Below are 12,425 nucleotides of genomic sequence, written 5' to 3'. Positions count from 1 at the left end.
AAATATCCACGTCAACTTCTTTGTATTCTTTTCCATCACCACTCAATACTCAATAGACAAATTTATTACTACTAGTATAAGATGAGATTCAACTCATTGAAAAGCAATGCAATAAATGTTAAATTCACGGGCCATGCAAAAGAGAAAGGATAATCAGTAGTATCATTTTCCTTTGAATATACTTTTCAAAACTTCCAATTTTCGGTTTAATAAGAGTTATATATTGAGGGAATAGTTAAATTTGTTTCTCAATTAAGAGCGCGCGCACAATAGATAAAGTAATTAAGTAAGAGTAATTGTAATGATCATGCTAACTAAAATGAAAACGGAACAATCTTGTAATAATTAATCATTGCCTTAATATGCGTATAATGGACTAATGGGGACAATATAATCTTTAAGAAACGCAGGGAGTATATGTTATTATATCTGTATAATACTTCGTATATTTACTCATATTGGATGTACTCTCACATTAAATGCATGAAAGCAAACAGAAGTAGTAAGATTAACCTAGCTTAATATGGACCGCTTATGACGATACCTTAGATCCTTATTTTGTTAGGTGGCTAAAATTAGTTCCAAGTTGGCATATCATGCATCACTCATTCTTCCTATAAATCCATGCATGTATATTACACTTCATCGCTTACAGTCTTCCATACACTACTCTTCTCCTTAATTAGCTCTTAACCATAAACCTCAATAATATAATCTCAAGTATGGATATTTGGTCATGGATATGTGACCTACCTAGTTCCCCTGAATGGAGTAGTCATTCAAACTCGCAACTCTTTTACAACCTTGCTTCTTCTAGTAACACCACTAGAGAAAACTCAACTCGATCAATTCAACTAAAAGCTGAACGTTCATCCGAGTTGAAAACTGAAGTATGGATAACGTTTTCTATATGTATCCAAGGATTTGATCCTAATGAACCGTTGTCGTCTCAAAAGACACTATGGTTATCTGACCCTTGTTCCCTTTCCTCTAATAAGCCTTTTCTACCCCTTGTACTCCAACTTGTCCAAGAAACAATAAATCGTGCACCTATGACTTTCCATGATCACACCCACCATGGATCCCAATTTGTTAAGGTAAAACTTTATCCAATTGCAAGGATCCTTGAGACGTATACACCCGAATCTTTTTCGTGTTTTTTCAATCTATTGTTATTGACACGCCTATTTTGGCTATGTGCATGCGATGCTCCTACTGAAGTCGGATCTTTCTACTTCCATTCTTTATTAGGCCCAAACCTCGAGTTATTGTCACGTGTTAATCGCGTGCCAGTGTTGAAGGGGTTCATGGGTGTTGTTGGTGCCGATGTTGAGATGTGCATCTCACGCGCCTTTGGATATATGCTAGCAAAGTGGTTGATTACAAGAGAGATGCGCGTGGGTTTGACATCGTTACTACCTTTGCCTTCAAACCTTGGGCTTACTTATGCTTCGGAAGCTTGTGGTCTTTGGTTGTTGAAAGGCTACGTGCCAATATGGGGGATGAAGCGTACGTGCTCAAGTGATGGGAAAGAAGGGTTTCTTTTTGTTGGGGCTAAGGAATCAGCACTAAGGTATGCTCTAGCACACCAACAACTAGAAGCTCATATTCAGCTTGAATATGCAGTTAGATTCTTTGAAGGGCATATCCAAGTTAGCACACATGTCAATAACATACGACTCCACGTGGTAAAATTAGGGTTTAATAAAAATGAAGACGGTAATGAGGTGGAATTTCGTGAAGAATTGTATTTTCCTTCAAGAATTGAATTTTGGGTTGGACCAGAGGTAGGGTCTGACTATGTAACAAGTTTGAGTTTAGGGAAATCAACGGCTAATTCAGAAAGAGAAATGGAGACGCAAAAATTAGTGAAAGGCAGTTTTGGTAAGTTGAAGAATCCTAAGGTGAAAACGATGTCAAGGAGCTCAACAAAGACGAAGATGAAGAATTGGAGATACGACCAAGATGTAGAGGGAAACACGGCAATATTTGATGCAATCTTTTATGATAACACAAATGGGATTGAAGTTTATAGCACAAAGTTAAATGGAGGTGCATGTATCAATAACAAGCCTAAGGATGATTTGGGAAAAAGGTATTCAAGAGTAAATAGGCCTTTTATGAAATCTGGTGGCCTTGTTTTCACTGGAAATGAGTATGGAGAAGAGGTTAAGTGGAGATTGAACAAAGATATGGAGGGTAGTGTGTTGAAGTGGGGAATTGGGTGCAAAATTTGGTTGACTTATTGGCCAAGTGACGTTGAAAGTTCTTATTATGAAACTAGGTGCATAGAATGGAGTGATGAGGTTGATTTGCCACTAATTTCTAGTAATTAGATTGTAAATATAATTAATAATGCTACGTAAAAGTAATCCATGTATTATATACTTATATATAGTTATATATCATCTTAATTAACCGAATGAATGTATGATAAATAATTGTAATTGTATATACTACTTATGGCTTAATTTGATGTATGGTTTATAAGTACTAGTAGTGTTATACCTATTTTATCTCCTTATTTTTATGTGATTTTATATTCTTTGGGCCAGTTTTTATTTTACCTTTAGATTTTTATGAACTAAACTATTAAACAATTGGTCATATAACTCATAATATATATATATATATATATATATATATATATATATATATATATATATATATATATATATATATGACTCCTCCCGGATTTTATTACTTAATACCTATTACAGAGTATTAATTTAACACTATTATTTAATTATAAAAAATTATTCCTAAATGAGACAAGGGAAGAACCCAATAAACAAATAAAAAATACAATTACACCAACATATGTGGCAAAACCACTCCAGCTATATCCTCCCAAAGAGTAATGTTTGGTTTGTGGAGGCGGATGCACGATCTGCATGGTGCATCCGCTCCAAAATACAAAAAGGCGGAATGAACATGCAGGTATATACTAATGTACATGGGCATATAAAAGAACATAGTGTTCATTTATAATGTACATGAGATTTTCGTGCAACAATTTTTTATATATATATTTATTTTTAAAGAAATTTTGTATAATAAAATGGATAAATAGTACTATAATTATTATTTTTACCATACATTAATTACAAATCATTTCAATTTTTTTTTACCAAAAGTTCATTCTCTCTCCAAACAAAACTTCAAACCCATTAAAATTCCTCAAACCTCAAGCAATTAAAATTTCAAGAAATTCGAAATTTTGAGTCCAAAATTGTTCAAGATGACATATAAAAACGAAAGGTAAGACCAGATTCGACATTCAAACTTGTTTATTTGACATTCATGCTTATTTATTTTGAGTTTGAGTGTTTGTTTTTTATAAATTAGATTGAAAATTGTAATATCTTATTTCATTGGGAATTAATTGCGATTTTGATGTAATTTTGTTGTTGCAATGAGAAATAAAATATAATTCTTGAAGAAGATCAACCAACTAATACATTTTGGAAGAAGAAAGCAAGCAAAAAGACAAATTTAGAAAAAATTGTAGATCCAAATAATACAATGTACATTAAAATACAGTAAAATGTTTTTTTTTTCATATACTTACATGATGCAAATATACAATGTACATTATAATACAGTAAAGTGTACTTTTTCATATACATATATGATCATTTATACCAAATGTACATTTACTATATGAATAATGTTCTTAAATTGCAAAAAACCACCTTTTATAACACTTTTTTTTGTGAAAAAACACCTTATAAAAATTTTCTTGTAAAAACACACCTAAAATCACTTTTTTTTTTGTGAAGTAACACCTTAACCCGGTTTCCGGTGTTTGATTCTTCCGGCGTTGACTTTGCACGTGTGGGTCACGTGATCTTCTTCCTTTATTTTTTTTCTCTTTTCCCTCACCGCCGCCACCACCTCACTGCCGCCCCCACCAACACCACCTCACCACCACCACTAATTCACTACTACTCTCACCAACACCATTTCACCCAATAAATTTGCTCCCATGAAAATTCCACCCATTTTCATTCAGCCCCATTCACCCAAAAACCCCACTTCACCTCTTCATCCCCTTCCTCCATTGAAGCCCAATAAATAGAGAAAGCACATACAAAAAAAAAAAAAAATTAATAAAATAAAGACCACATTGGTGTTCATTAATTGGCCTCTCGAAATTACTCCTAATTTCATCATTTGTGGGAAAAAACGAAGAACCCTAATTTTCAATTACAAACCCTAATTTATGAAAATACGAAAAACCCAACATAATTTACAAGAAATTCAGTAATTACAACAACTTACCCTACTCGAAATTAGGTTAATTGCAACAATTCATGCTTAAAAATGGAGATTTCTTCATTAATGGTGAATAATTGGGACTTTGTTGGAGAAGAGGGAGGAGAGAGAAAGTTAAATTGGAGAAATGGAGGGTAAATTGGGAAAAAAAAAAATAATAGGGGCAAGTCACCGGAACACGTGCTTCTCACGTGCAGGTCAACGCCTGAAAACCAAGTCAAAGGACGGAAACCGGGTTAAGGTGTTACTTCGAAAGAAAAAAAAGTGGTTTTAGGTGTGTTTTTACAAGAAAATTTATATAAGGTGTTTTTTTACAAAAAAGTTGTTATAAAAGGTGGTTTTTTGCAATTTTTCCTTAATTTTATTATGTTCTTTACTAATATTACAAATTTTCTTTAGATTTATAAAAAAAACATATAAAATTGGATGTTCTTTATAAAATAGCTATATGTTCTTTACAAAATAACTATATGTTCTTTACTGACAACTAAATGTTCATTCCGCCTTTTTTTAAAGAAAACCGGATGCACCAAGCATGGTGCATCCGCCTCCACAGAATAAATTTCACCCGAAGAGAGTTTATTATTTCGATTGGAAGACCATACATGGGTCAGGGTGGTGGTCATCAGCGGCTAGGGTGGTGGTGGACTGGTGATTGTCGTCGATCAGTGATTGGTGGCATCTGGCAAGCAGGGGAAAATGGTGGTGAAATATTAAGGACATGATTGTCAATTCACACATTAACGGTTTTGTTCTTTTTTATGGCGGTATTTAACACTTCAAAATGAGAAATTGATTTTGGCACACCCTTTATTGATTTTGGCACACCCCTATGTGAGAAAGAACATAGAAAATTATGCTTTCACATAGGAGTATGCCAAAATCAATTAGGGGTGTGCTAAAATCATTTCCCTCCAAAATGATCAAATTATAAAAATCTAAAAATTGGTCAAATTATTTTACCGTATTAGCATACAGTTTATATTCCTCAAAATTTCTAAACAAAATTCAGCTCAAAGATACAGATTATCATTAAATCATAAAAAAAAAAAAAAAAAAAAAAAAGAAGCTAGGGTTTCTAATTACTTGAAAACATTAATCAAATTCAACCTTTTTTCAGACGGGAATCAAATTCAACCTAATATGCACTTTTTCCCCCAATTTTGGCCTGAAATCAATCAAATTCAAGCGACATTGTTGTAAGATCAATTTTCAATGTTTTCTGGGAATGCTCAACTTCGATGTTGCTCTTCATTTCCGCTTTTCGGACCAAATTTCGTCTTCTCTCGCCATTTTTAACGCCCAGGTTAGTCGATACAGATAATTTTCTCTCTCCAATTCTTCGTTTCCCCTTAATTTGTCAAGCAAAATTACAAAAATTGTAATAAAGTCGATTATATATTTTTTTTATTTGATTATTTGTTTGAAAGCTTGAATTAATGTTATACGACATTAAAAATTGAATTTTTCATGTATATATAACTAGTTCAATTATTTAATTTCCATGATTTTTTGCCTTTTATTTTTTAATTTAATTTCACTGTAACGAAGAACCTTAATGCAGCATTTGGGAATGATTTGTGAAATTTGTTGCTAAAATGCTCCACAATCTCGTTGATTTGTGAAAGAACCTTGATGCACGTGAATTGTTTGCTGTATTGCTCCAGTAGTGAGCTTAATTTAATACTTGTACTTCGTTTGTGTTTGAATTGAGCAGTTTTTGTATAAAAAATGTAACTGTGAATAGAAGTGAGCGGTCTAATGTATCCTAGCTCACCTAATTAATCTTAGTGGACACTGCAAGATTATTGTACACTGCTTCCTATGGTCGTGTTTGTGTGCTTTTGATTGGATTGTCGCAATGCGATATACCTTGACTTAAGCTGTGTCCGCTTGCTGAGAATGTTTTCGTGATGATAATCCAACGAGTTATGAACACGAGGTTATGAATTGTGGAGGGGCACATGATAGAGTTATGGTTGTTGAGGGATAAGTCATTGGTTGATAATTTAGATCAGTAGTTTCAAATCTCTTCCTATATTGGGTGTTTTTGATTTGATTTAGAGTTTCAACATTTCCAAGTGCACTCCCACTGCACAAGAACAAGATTTTTATCTATTATAAAGAAAAAGATTCAAGATTTTTATTGCAGCAACTATCCTTCCCATGTATTATTGAGTGGTGAAATCTTGGATATCCGAAGGATTGTCCATTTTGGCATTCATGTTAATTTTATTCCTCATATAAACTTTCTGTTTTCTTAATTTCCTTCTTGTAGCCTTGTAGGTTTTACTGTCATCTCTTGTTTTTGTTGTAAGCTGAATTTTTTTATTGACAGTGGTACAGGATCATCAAGGAGGTTGGCTTTCCTAGTACTCTGCCACTGCGATGGTTGGGATTGCAGTTGCAACTTTTCTATGGAGGAATGCCTGGATAAGGTATAAGGTTTTCATCACAGCCTGTATTTTGTTGCTTCAATATTTATCACTGATATATATTTGGATCTGCGTAAGACTTTGAAGATAAGTACCCTCACTTAATATAAATTACTTTGACTTAAGGGTTATAATTTGACTTTTAGCTTCACTTATCAAACTTTAAATTTAGAGGAACTCTAAATTCATTTATAAGCTTCACTCACATTAAAATTGTTTTTGAGGAACTTGTATGTGGTTTGATTTGAGATGCCTTTATCTCCTGCAAATAAAGAAGAAAGTTATTCCAAGCTAACGCTACCAAAGTAAAGATTCCAAATGCGTGTAGCACCTAAGTTAAATATGTGAAGCACCTAAGTCAAATATGTGCATTGGCATGAATGATTATGCTGCCTTATGCTCGCATTGGAGTGTATTTTTTGATGCTAATGACTTTATATAATTATATTTCAACTTATTGACATTATAGGTAATGAAATAATAGTATTAGATCACCTAAGCTTTGGCAAGCCAATTAATCCTTCAAACCCCATTTTCAAGCGCCAAATTGTCTGCAATATGTTAGGATGGACTTTAATGATTGAATTATTGTAACATAAAAGCATATAGACCAGCAACATGCAATTAACACACAATTGAAGGAGCATCTCCATTTTATTGATCACAACAGCACCATATCAGAAAATTAGCACGTCAAACTTTTACCACAATCCTCAAATCACATACCTGATGGAAATATCTCAATGATTGGCATTGCTAAAGCTTAGGTGATCTAATACTGTAATTTATTACCTATAATATTTATTATTTGATATATAATTATATTTGCATAAAAAAATCATATCTATAAAATTAATTAGTTGTTTATATATATTTGATTTCATATTTATATTAATAGTATATATAACCTGTGCGATGCACCTAAATTAGAGAGTCCATATGTACCTGTTCAGAAAAAATAAATAAACATGAAGCCGCCTGTTGGAGTTTTGCTGCTTACATTTTATTGCCACGTAAAACATCATGTTTCTAGCACTCATTAAGAAATTAAACTGCATGTTTTGTCTTGCAGCTGCTATACTTATCTAAGGGTCTGTTCTCTTACGTTGAAATTCAGTTCAGCTCAGCTCAGCTCCTAATTTCCTTCTCTTATAAAATATTCATTTCAATTCAGTTCAGCTCAGCTCAGCTGAGTTCTGTTCAATTCAGCTCAGCTGAGTTCAGTCAATGAGAACAGGCCCTAAGTTGCTACATTTCTCACTGATCAACTCCAACCTCAGAAGCAATCCAAAATCTTGCTAAGAAGACCCATGAAATACTTAGTACAGCTGTTCCCCAATAACCTTGTTATGAAGCTTTGGAAAGTAGACGTCATTTACAAACACATTATTTAACGATAGAAAGTGTGTTACTTTTTTTTTGAACGGAAAATAGCTTTTTCTTGTGCTATTCACATTGAAACTAATTTAACCGTCTTCACAATACCGAGTGTATGTTAAATCACATATCAGCAAGCTTTGGCATGTTGTCATTTAAAAGGTTGAAGCTTTCCTTGCATTTGTGCCTTGGTAAATTATAGTAGGCTAACTTGGAGCTGGGTTTAATTTGATTGTGTGTGTGGGGGGGGGGGGGGAGGGAGACAGATTCTCCAGAAAAGGGAAATATGACTTATTTATTAAAACACTTTTTTTAAAAAAAAAAACCGTTGTGGACGTTATCTTATTTTTTGGGATCTTTTGGATGTATTATTAGTTTTGTTAGCACTTCATTTCATTTTGATTCTGGTTTCCAAATGTTGTTTCATGATCTCACAGATGGACAAAACATCGCAGGATCTAATATTTGCATGAGATCAGTACCTCTGAGGGTGCAAGTTCGACTAGTGAAAGTTGCGAGCTGCACTGTAACTGTGGGCTTCCAGCCAAATTGGAGGATGTCAAAAACTTTGAGAAATCCCTATAGATTATTCTTTAACTGCCCCAAGAATGTGTTTCAGCATGTATGCACTCTATATCTCACACTTAATGTTCAATTCTTTTCAAGAATTTTATTTATCGACTCATAATTGTAGCTTTTCTTTTTGACATTATTGCAGCAATGTGAATTTTTTCATTGGTCTGATGAATTATCAGCTAGTGTAGAAAGAAGTAGAAAAGAAATTAGTTTCCTTCGGAATGAGTGTATTCGGCTGCACAAGAGAATTGCATATGTTCAGTCTCGGCGAGAAAATGATAGAGCTTTGTGGGAGCTAGAAAGGTCAGAGCTAAGATCAGAGGTATCATCTGTTCAAGCAGAGCTAGATGATATCAAGAGTAGAGTTCAACACTTGTACAAGTTAGATAATATGCCTCCCGTAGATGAATCGTATGTCATGAAAGCGGAGAATGATGAGCAATATATATAGAAATTATATAGAAAATGAGGAGAGCTCAACGTACTTGCTCATCTTTAGTGCTCTGCTTCAAACATCCATATACCGCAAACTGTTGTTGCCATCAACCCTCCGATTTTTGAAAGGAAAATATATTTGTAGTCTCAGTCTCTTAGCAGAAGGAAGCTTTTGTCTTGAGGATGGGGTTAGCCAGTTTCATGAAAATTGTACTGATTTGCTCCCCTTGTAAAAAAATTGACATTACATAAAAGTGGTTTAATCTACATGGACAGTCTATCTGTCATGTTAATGTATTTAAATTATATGTTCATCACTATGGAGTAGCTATTAAGCCTATGTGTTGTTAGAGTTGCTCACATTGCACGGCTTTATTAAATATTGTTACGGAGTATTGCTTTTATAGCCCTGATAAGAAAATATAGCAATATACGGAGTATTTGGGAATTGTAAACCTTCCCTAGTTCCTACATAAAACATATACTGTACTTGTATTCAAGAATCATACTATATCATGAATATAATTTGTTCAATTTACAATATTTTAATCCCAACATATCAAACACAAATTAAAAAAATTGAATAAATTATATATCAAGCGGCACTTTTGAAATAGTTTCTGTTATACATTGATAAACTGAATAAAACTTTTATATTCACATAAGTTGGATCAAAATAAAATACTTTGTATTAATTTTAAACTTATAATTATATTAAAAAAAAATAAGTCTTGTTTTATATACCTCTACTTTTTAAAAGTGATACACTAACTCTTTTCACGGCTCACACATGTGATGCATATGTTTGCCCATTAATATCTTCAACTTTGTATTACGAGTAGTAAATATTTTTATAAAATTAATATTTATTTGTGCGGAGTATAAATCCTCAAAACCCTAGTAAGTTTCATAACATACAAGAGTTGACGAAAAGGAGATATGGGAAGGCACAGAGTAGTGGATTGGTCGGATCTCCCACCGGAGCTTCTATTAGAAATCGGAAAACGCCTCAAATTCCGGTTAGACGTCCTGAGATTCCGGTCAGTTTGCAAGTCATGGAGATCTTCTCTCTTCTTTAAACCCAAAATTGAAGCTTTTAAAATCCCTGAACCTCCAATAATTTACGACTCCATAAAGAGAAGGGATCCACCTTCATCATTTATTCTAACAGAGAGAACTATGTATTTGCTTCACCCCAAAGAATCCGAACAAACTGGGCATGGGTATTATAAATCCGCATTCGGATTTGTAAATTGGGCTTCTGGCAAGCTTGCTGAATTTGAGGAGCTTCTTCCTAATAAATTTCTGCCTCATGTTTTCTCCTCAAAATCTTCTATTGATGGGTTTTTTATGGTAAAAAATATGCTTGATTTTACTATTTCTCCAATTACTAAGTTTTATGGAATTGTTCTTCTTCATAATAAAAAAGAAAATGTGGAGGAAAGATTTGTTAAATTTGATCGATTTCGATTTTTAACTGGTTATAATGGTGTTGTTGATAAAGTTATTATTGTGAGTAATTATAATTATGTTAGTATTATTTATCCTATTCCTATTGATTGTGATGATGAGGATGGAAAAAATGTTGTTGTGGTTGCCCTTTTGCGAGGAGGGAAAGTGGGATTGTTGAGGTTGTTGGGATCTGAATTAACCCCGGACCCAGTCGGGTGGAGGGTAGTTAATTATGGACAGGATGACGAAGACATTAGGTTTGATGATATTGTTAATTTGGAAGGGAGATTGTGTGTTGTTGATTGCAAAGGGAGAGCCTTTTTAGTGGATTTGTATTCGTTAGAGTTGACTCAAATCGCCTTACCCCCTCCTAACTGCAATCTGGAGGGGCTGCAATTGCTTCAGAGGAGGAGGAAGCGGTTGGTAGAACATTCCGGTGATTTGTATCTACTTGTCACTTGTCGATACAAAGTTTGTGGAGGGTTAAGACCTCATATATTAGTTTATAAGTTAAGGGTACAAACCCGAGAGTGGGTTGAGGTTGTAAGCTTGGGTGATCAACTCTTTTTGTGGGTTTCGATTTCTCTTTTGCTGCCACTGCTAGTAACATCTTTGGGAATGTGGAGTGCAACAGGAACTGTGGGTGTTGTTATTTGTCGCTCCCATTTTACCGAGTAACGCTCCCTTTTTTTCTTGAAATTCTGATAGAACAATGTATATTACAAGAGGGGGGTGAATTGTAGTGTATGTAGACTATGGTAAATTTTACGGAATTAAATCTACTACTAAGAGAAAAGACAATGAGATAGACAATGAATAAATTCACTATGTAAAAATGATTTACAATCACTAATACGTTGCCTAGACTCAAGTTCCGTGAGGAACTCAAGTTACCCAACTGTGATCCCTCAATCACAGTTTCTCACACTTTGTGATTCTACTCCGAATCACTTGTACAGTGTAAACAACTCGCTCAAGTCTCACACTTTACAACTCTCACAACCCAAACCCAATTACACAATGATTACAAGTATTTCCTAAAGAACTTAAGAGACTAAGGATGGAAGGAACTTCTCTTTTAAACACTTTGAAACTCTATGCTTAGAATACTTAAGATTGTTTTTCCACACTTTCAAAACTTAACGTTGATCTGTTTTTATAAGGAGTTAAACCAAGCTTCCATCAAGTTCCCACTTCCCCCTTATTCCCACGTTCTCTTTGACTGAGAAGTTGGGATGTAGGCAGAGGAAATTTAGGAACATGATTTCCCTAGCTTGACTCCTAAATTCAACGTGCTCCTTAATTTAAGCAGCCAATATTTACCAAGTTAAAAATCAGTTAAAGATAATTATTATTTATTAAAAAAAGATAATTATTTATTTATTAATTAAAACACAAAAAATTAATTAATTTAAAACTTATCTTTTTAAATTAATGAATTATTTATTTATTTATAAAATCTTTTTAAATCTTTTTCAAAACAGATTTTTATCACTTCCTTAAATTAAGGGTTTTTGAAAACCGTTTTAAAACTTTCGTTTAAAACTTTCTGAGTCATTCGTCAAGTTCCTTCAGGAACTTCAGGTTCCTTCAGGAACTTCGAGTTTCTTCTTAATTCTTTCCAACACTTTTGTTTCTTAAGTTCGTACACTGAGTAACTAAGAATATAGAGTTTTGAGGACATCTTGAAAGCTTGCATTCATCATCAAGTCTTCCAAACTCTGTTGTTCCTACTCCGGAACATGTATTTGTGTACCTGAATCTTTCTGTTCAACCAAGACTCATAAACATCATTAGTCAGAGTTTGTTTTACGTAAGTCAATCATCAAAATATTAAGGTAGTCAATTCAACAATATTCCCCCTTTTTGATG

General features: G+C 33.6%; 3 protein-coding genes across 7 annotated transcripts; all 3 read left to right on the top strand.

Annotated features, from left to right (window-relative positions):
• Nucleotides 1-722: 722 nt before the first annotated feature.
• LOC110716518 lies at nucleotides 723-2,336 on the top strand. The gene has a single exon (XM_021895154.1). It carries the CDS (start codon nucleotides 723-725, stop codon nucleotides 2,334-2,336), a length of 1,614 nt encoding a protein of 537 aa, XP_021750846.1.
• Nucleotides 2,337-4,901: 2,565 nt separating this feature from the next.
• Nucleotides 4,902-9,602, top strand: LOC110716494. Of its 5 annotated transcripts, none has more exons than XR_002510511.1 (4): nucleotides 4,902-5,584; nucleotides 6,625-6,716; nucleotides 8,546-8,712; nucleotides 8,809-9,602. XR_002510511.1 is itself a non-coding variant. In XM_021895128.1 (2 exons), exons 1-2 carry the CDS (start codon nucleotides 8,506-8,508, stop codon nucleotides 9,115-9,117), a joined length of 516 nt encoding a protein of 171 aa, XP_021750820.1. In that variant the 5' UTR covers nucleotides 8,355-8,505; the 3' UTR covers nucleotides 9,118-9,602. The 5 variants fall into 5 exon arrangements, 1 of the variants encoding a protein (XP_021750820.1); XR_002510510.1 differs by having other exon boundaries at nucleotides 8,528-8,712; XR_002510509.1 differs by having other exon boundaries at nucleotides 5,130-5,584; nucleotides 6,617-6,716.
• A 438-nt stretch (nucleotides 9,603-10,040) lies between these two features.
• Nucleotides 10,041-11,231, top strand: LOC110716517 (F-box protein SKIP23-like). Its single transcript, XM_021895153.1, has one exon. The coding sequence runs from the start codon at nucleotides 10,041-10,043 to the stop codon at nucleotides 11,229-11,231; it is 1,191 nt and encodes a 396-aa protein (XP_021750845.1).
• The last annotated feature ends 1,194 nt before the right edge of the window (nucleotides 11,232-12,425 follow it).

This window comes from Chenopodium quinoa, unplaced genomic scaffold (assembly GCF_001683475.1).
Source record: "Chenopodium quinoa cultivar QQ74 unplaced genomic scaffold, ASM168347v1, whole genome shotgun sequence".
Lineage (NCBI taxonomy): Eukaryota > Viridiplantae > Streptophyta > Magnoliopsida > Caryophyllales > Amaranthaceae > Chenopodium > Chenopodium quinoa.
This window is presented reverse-complemented; position numbering and strand designations above follow the sequence as displayed.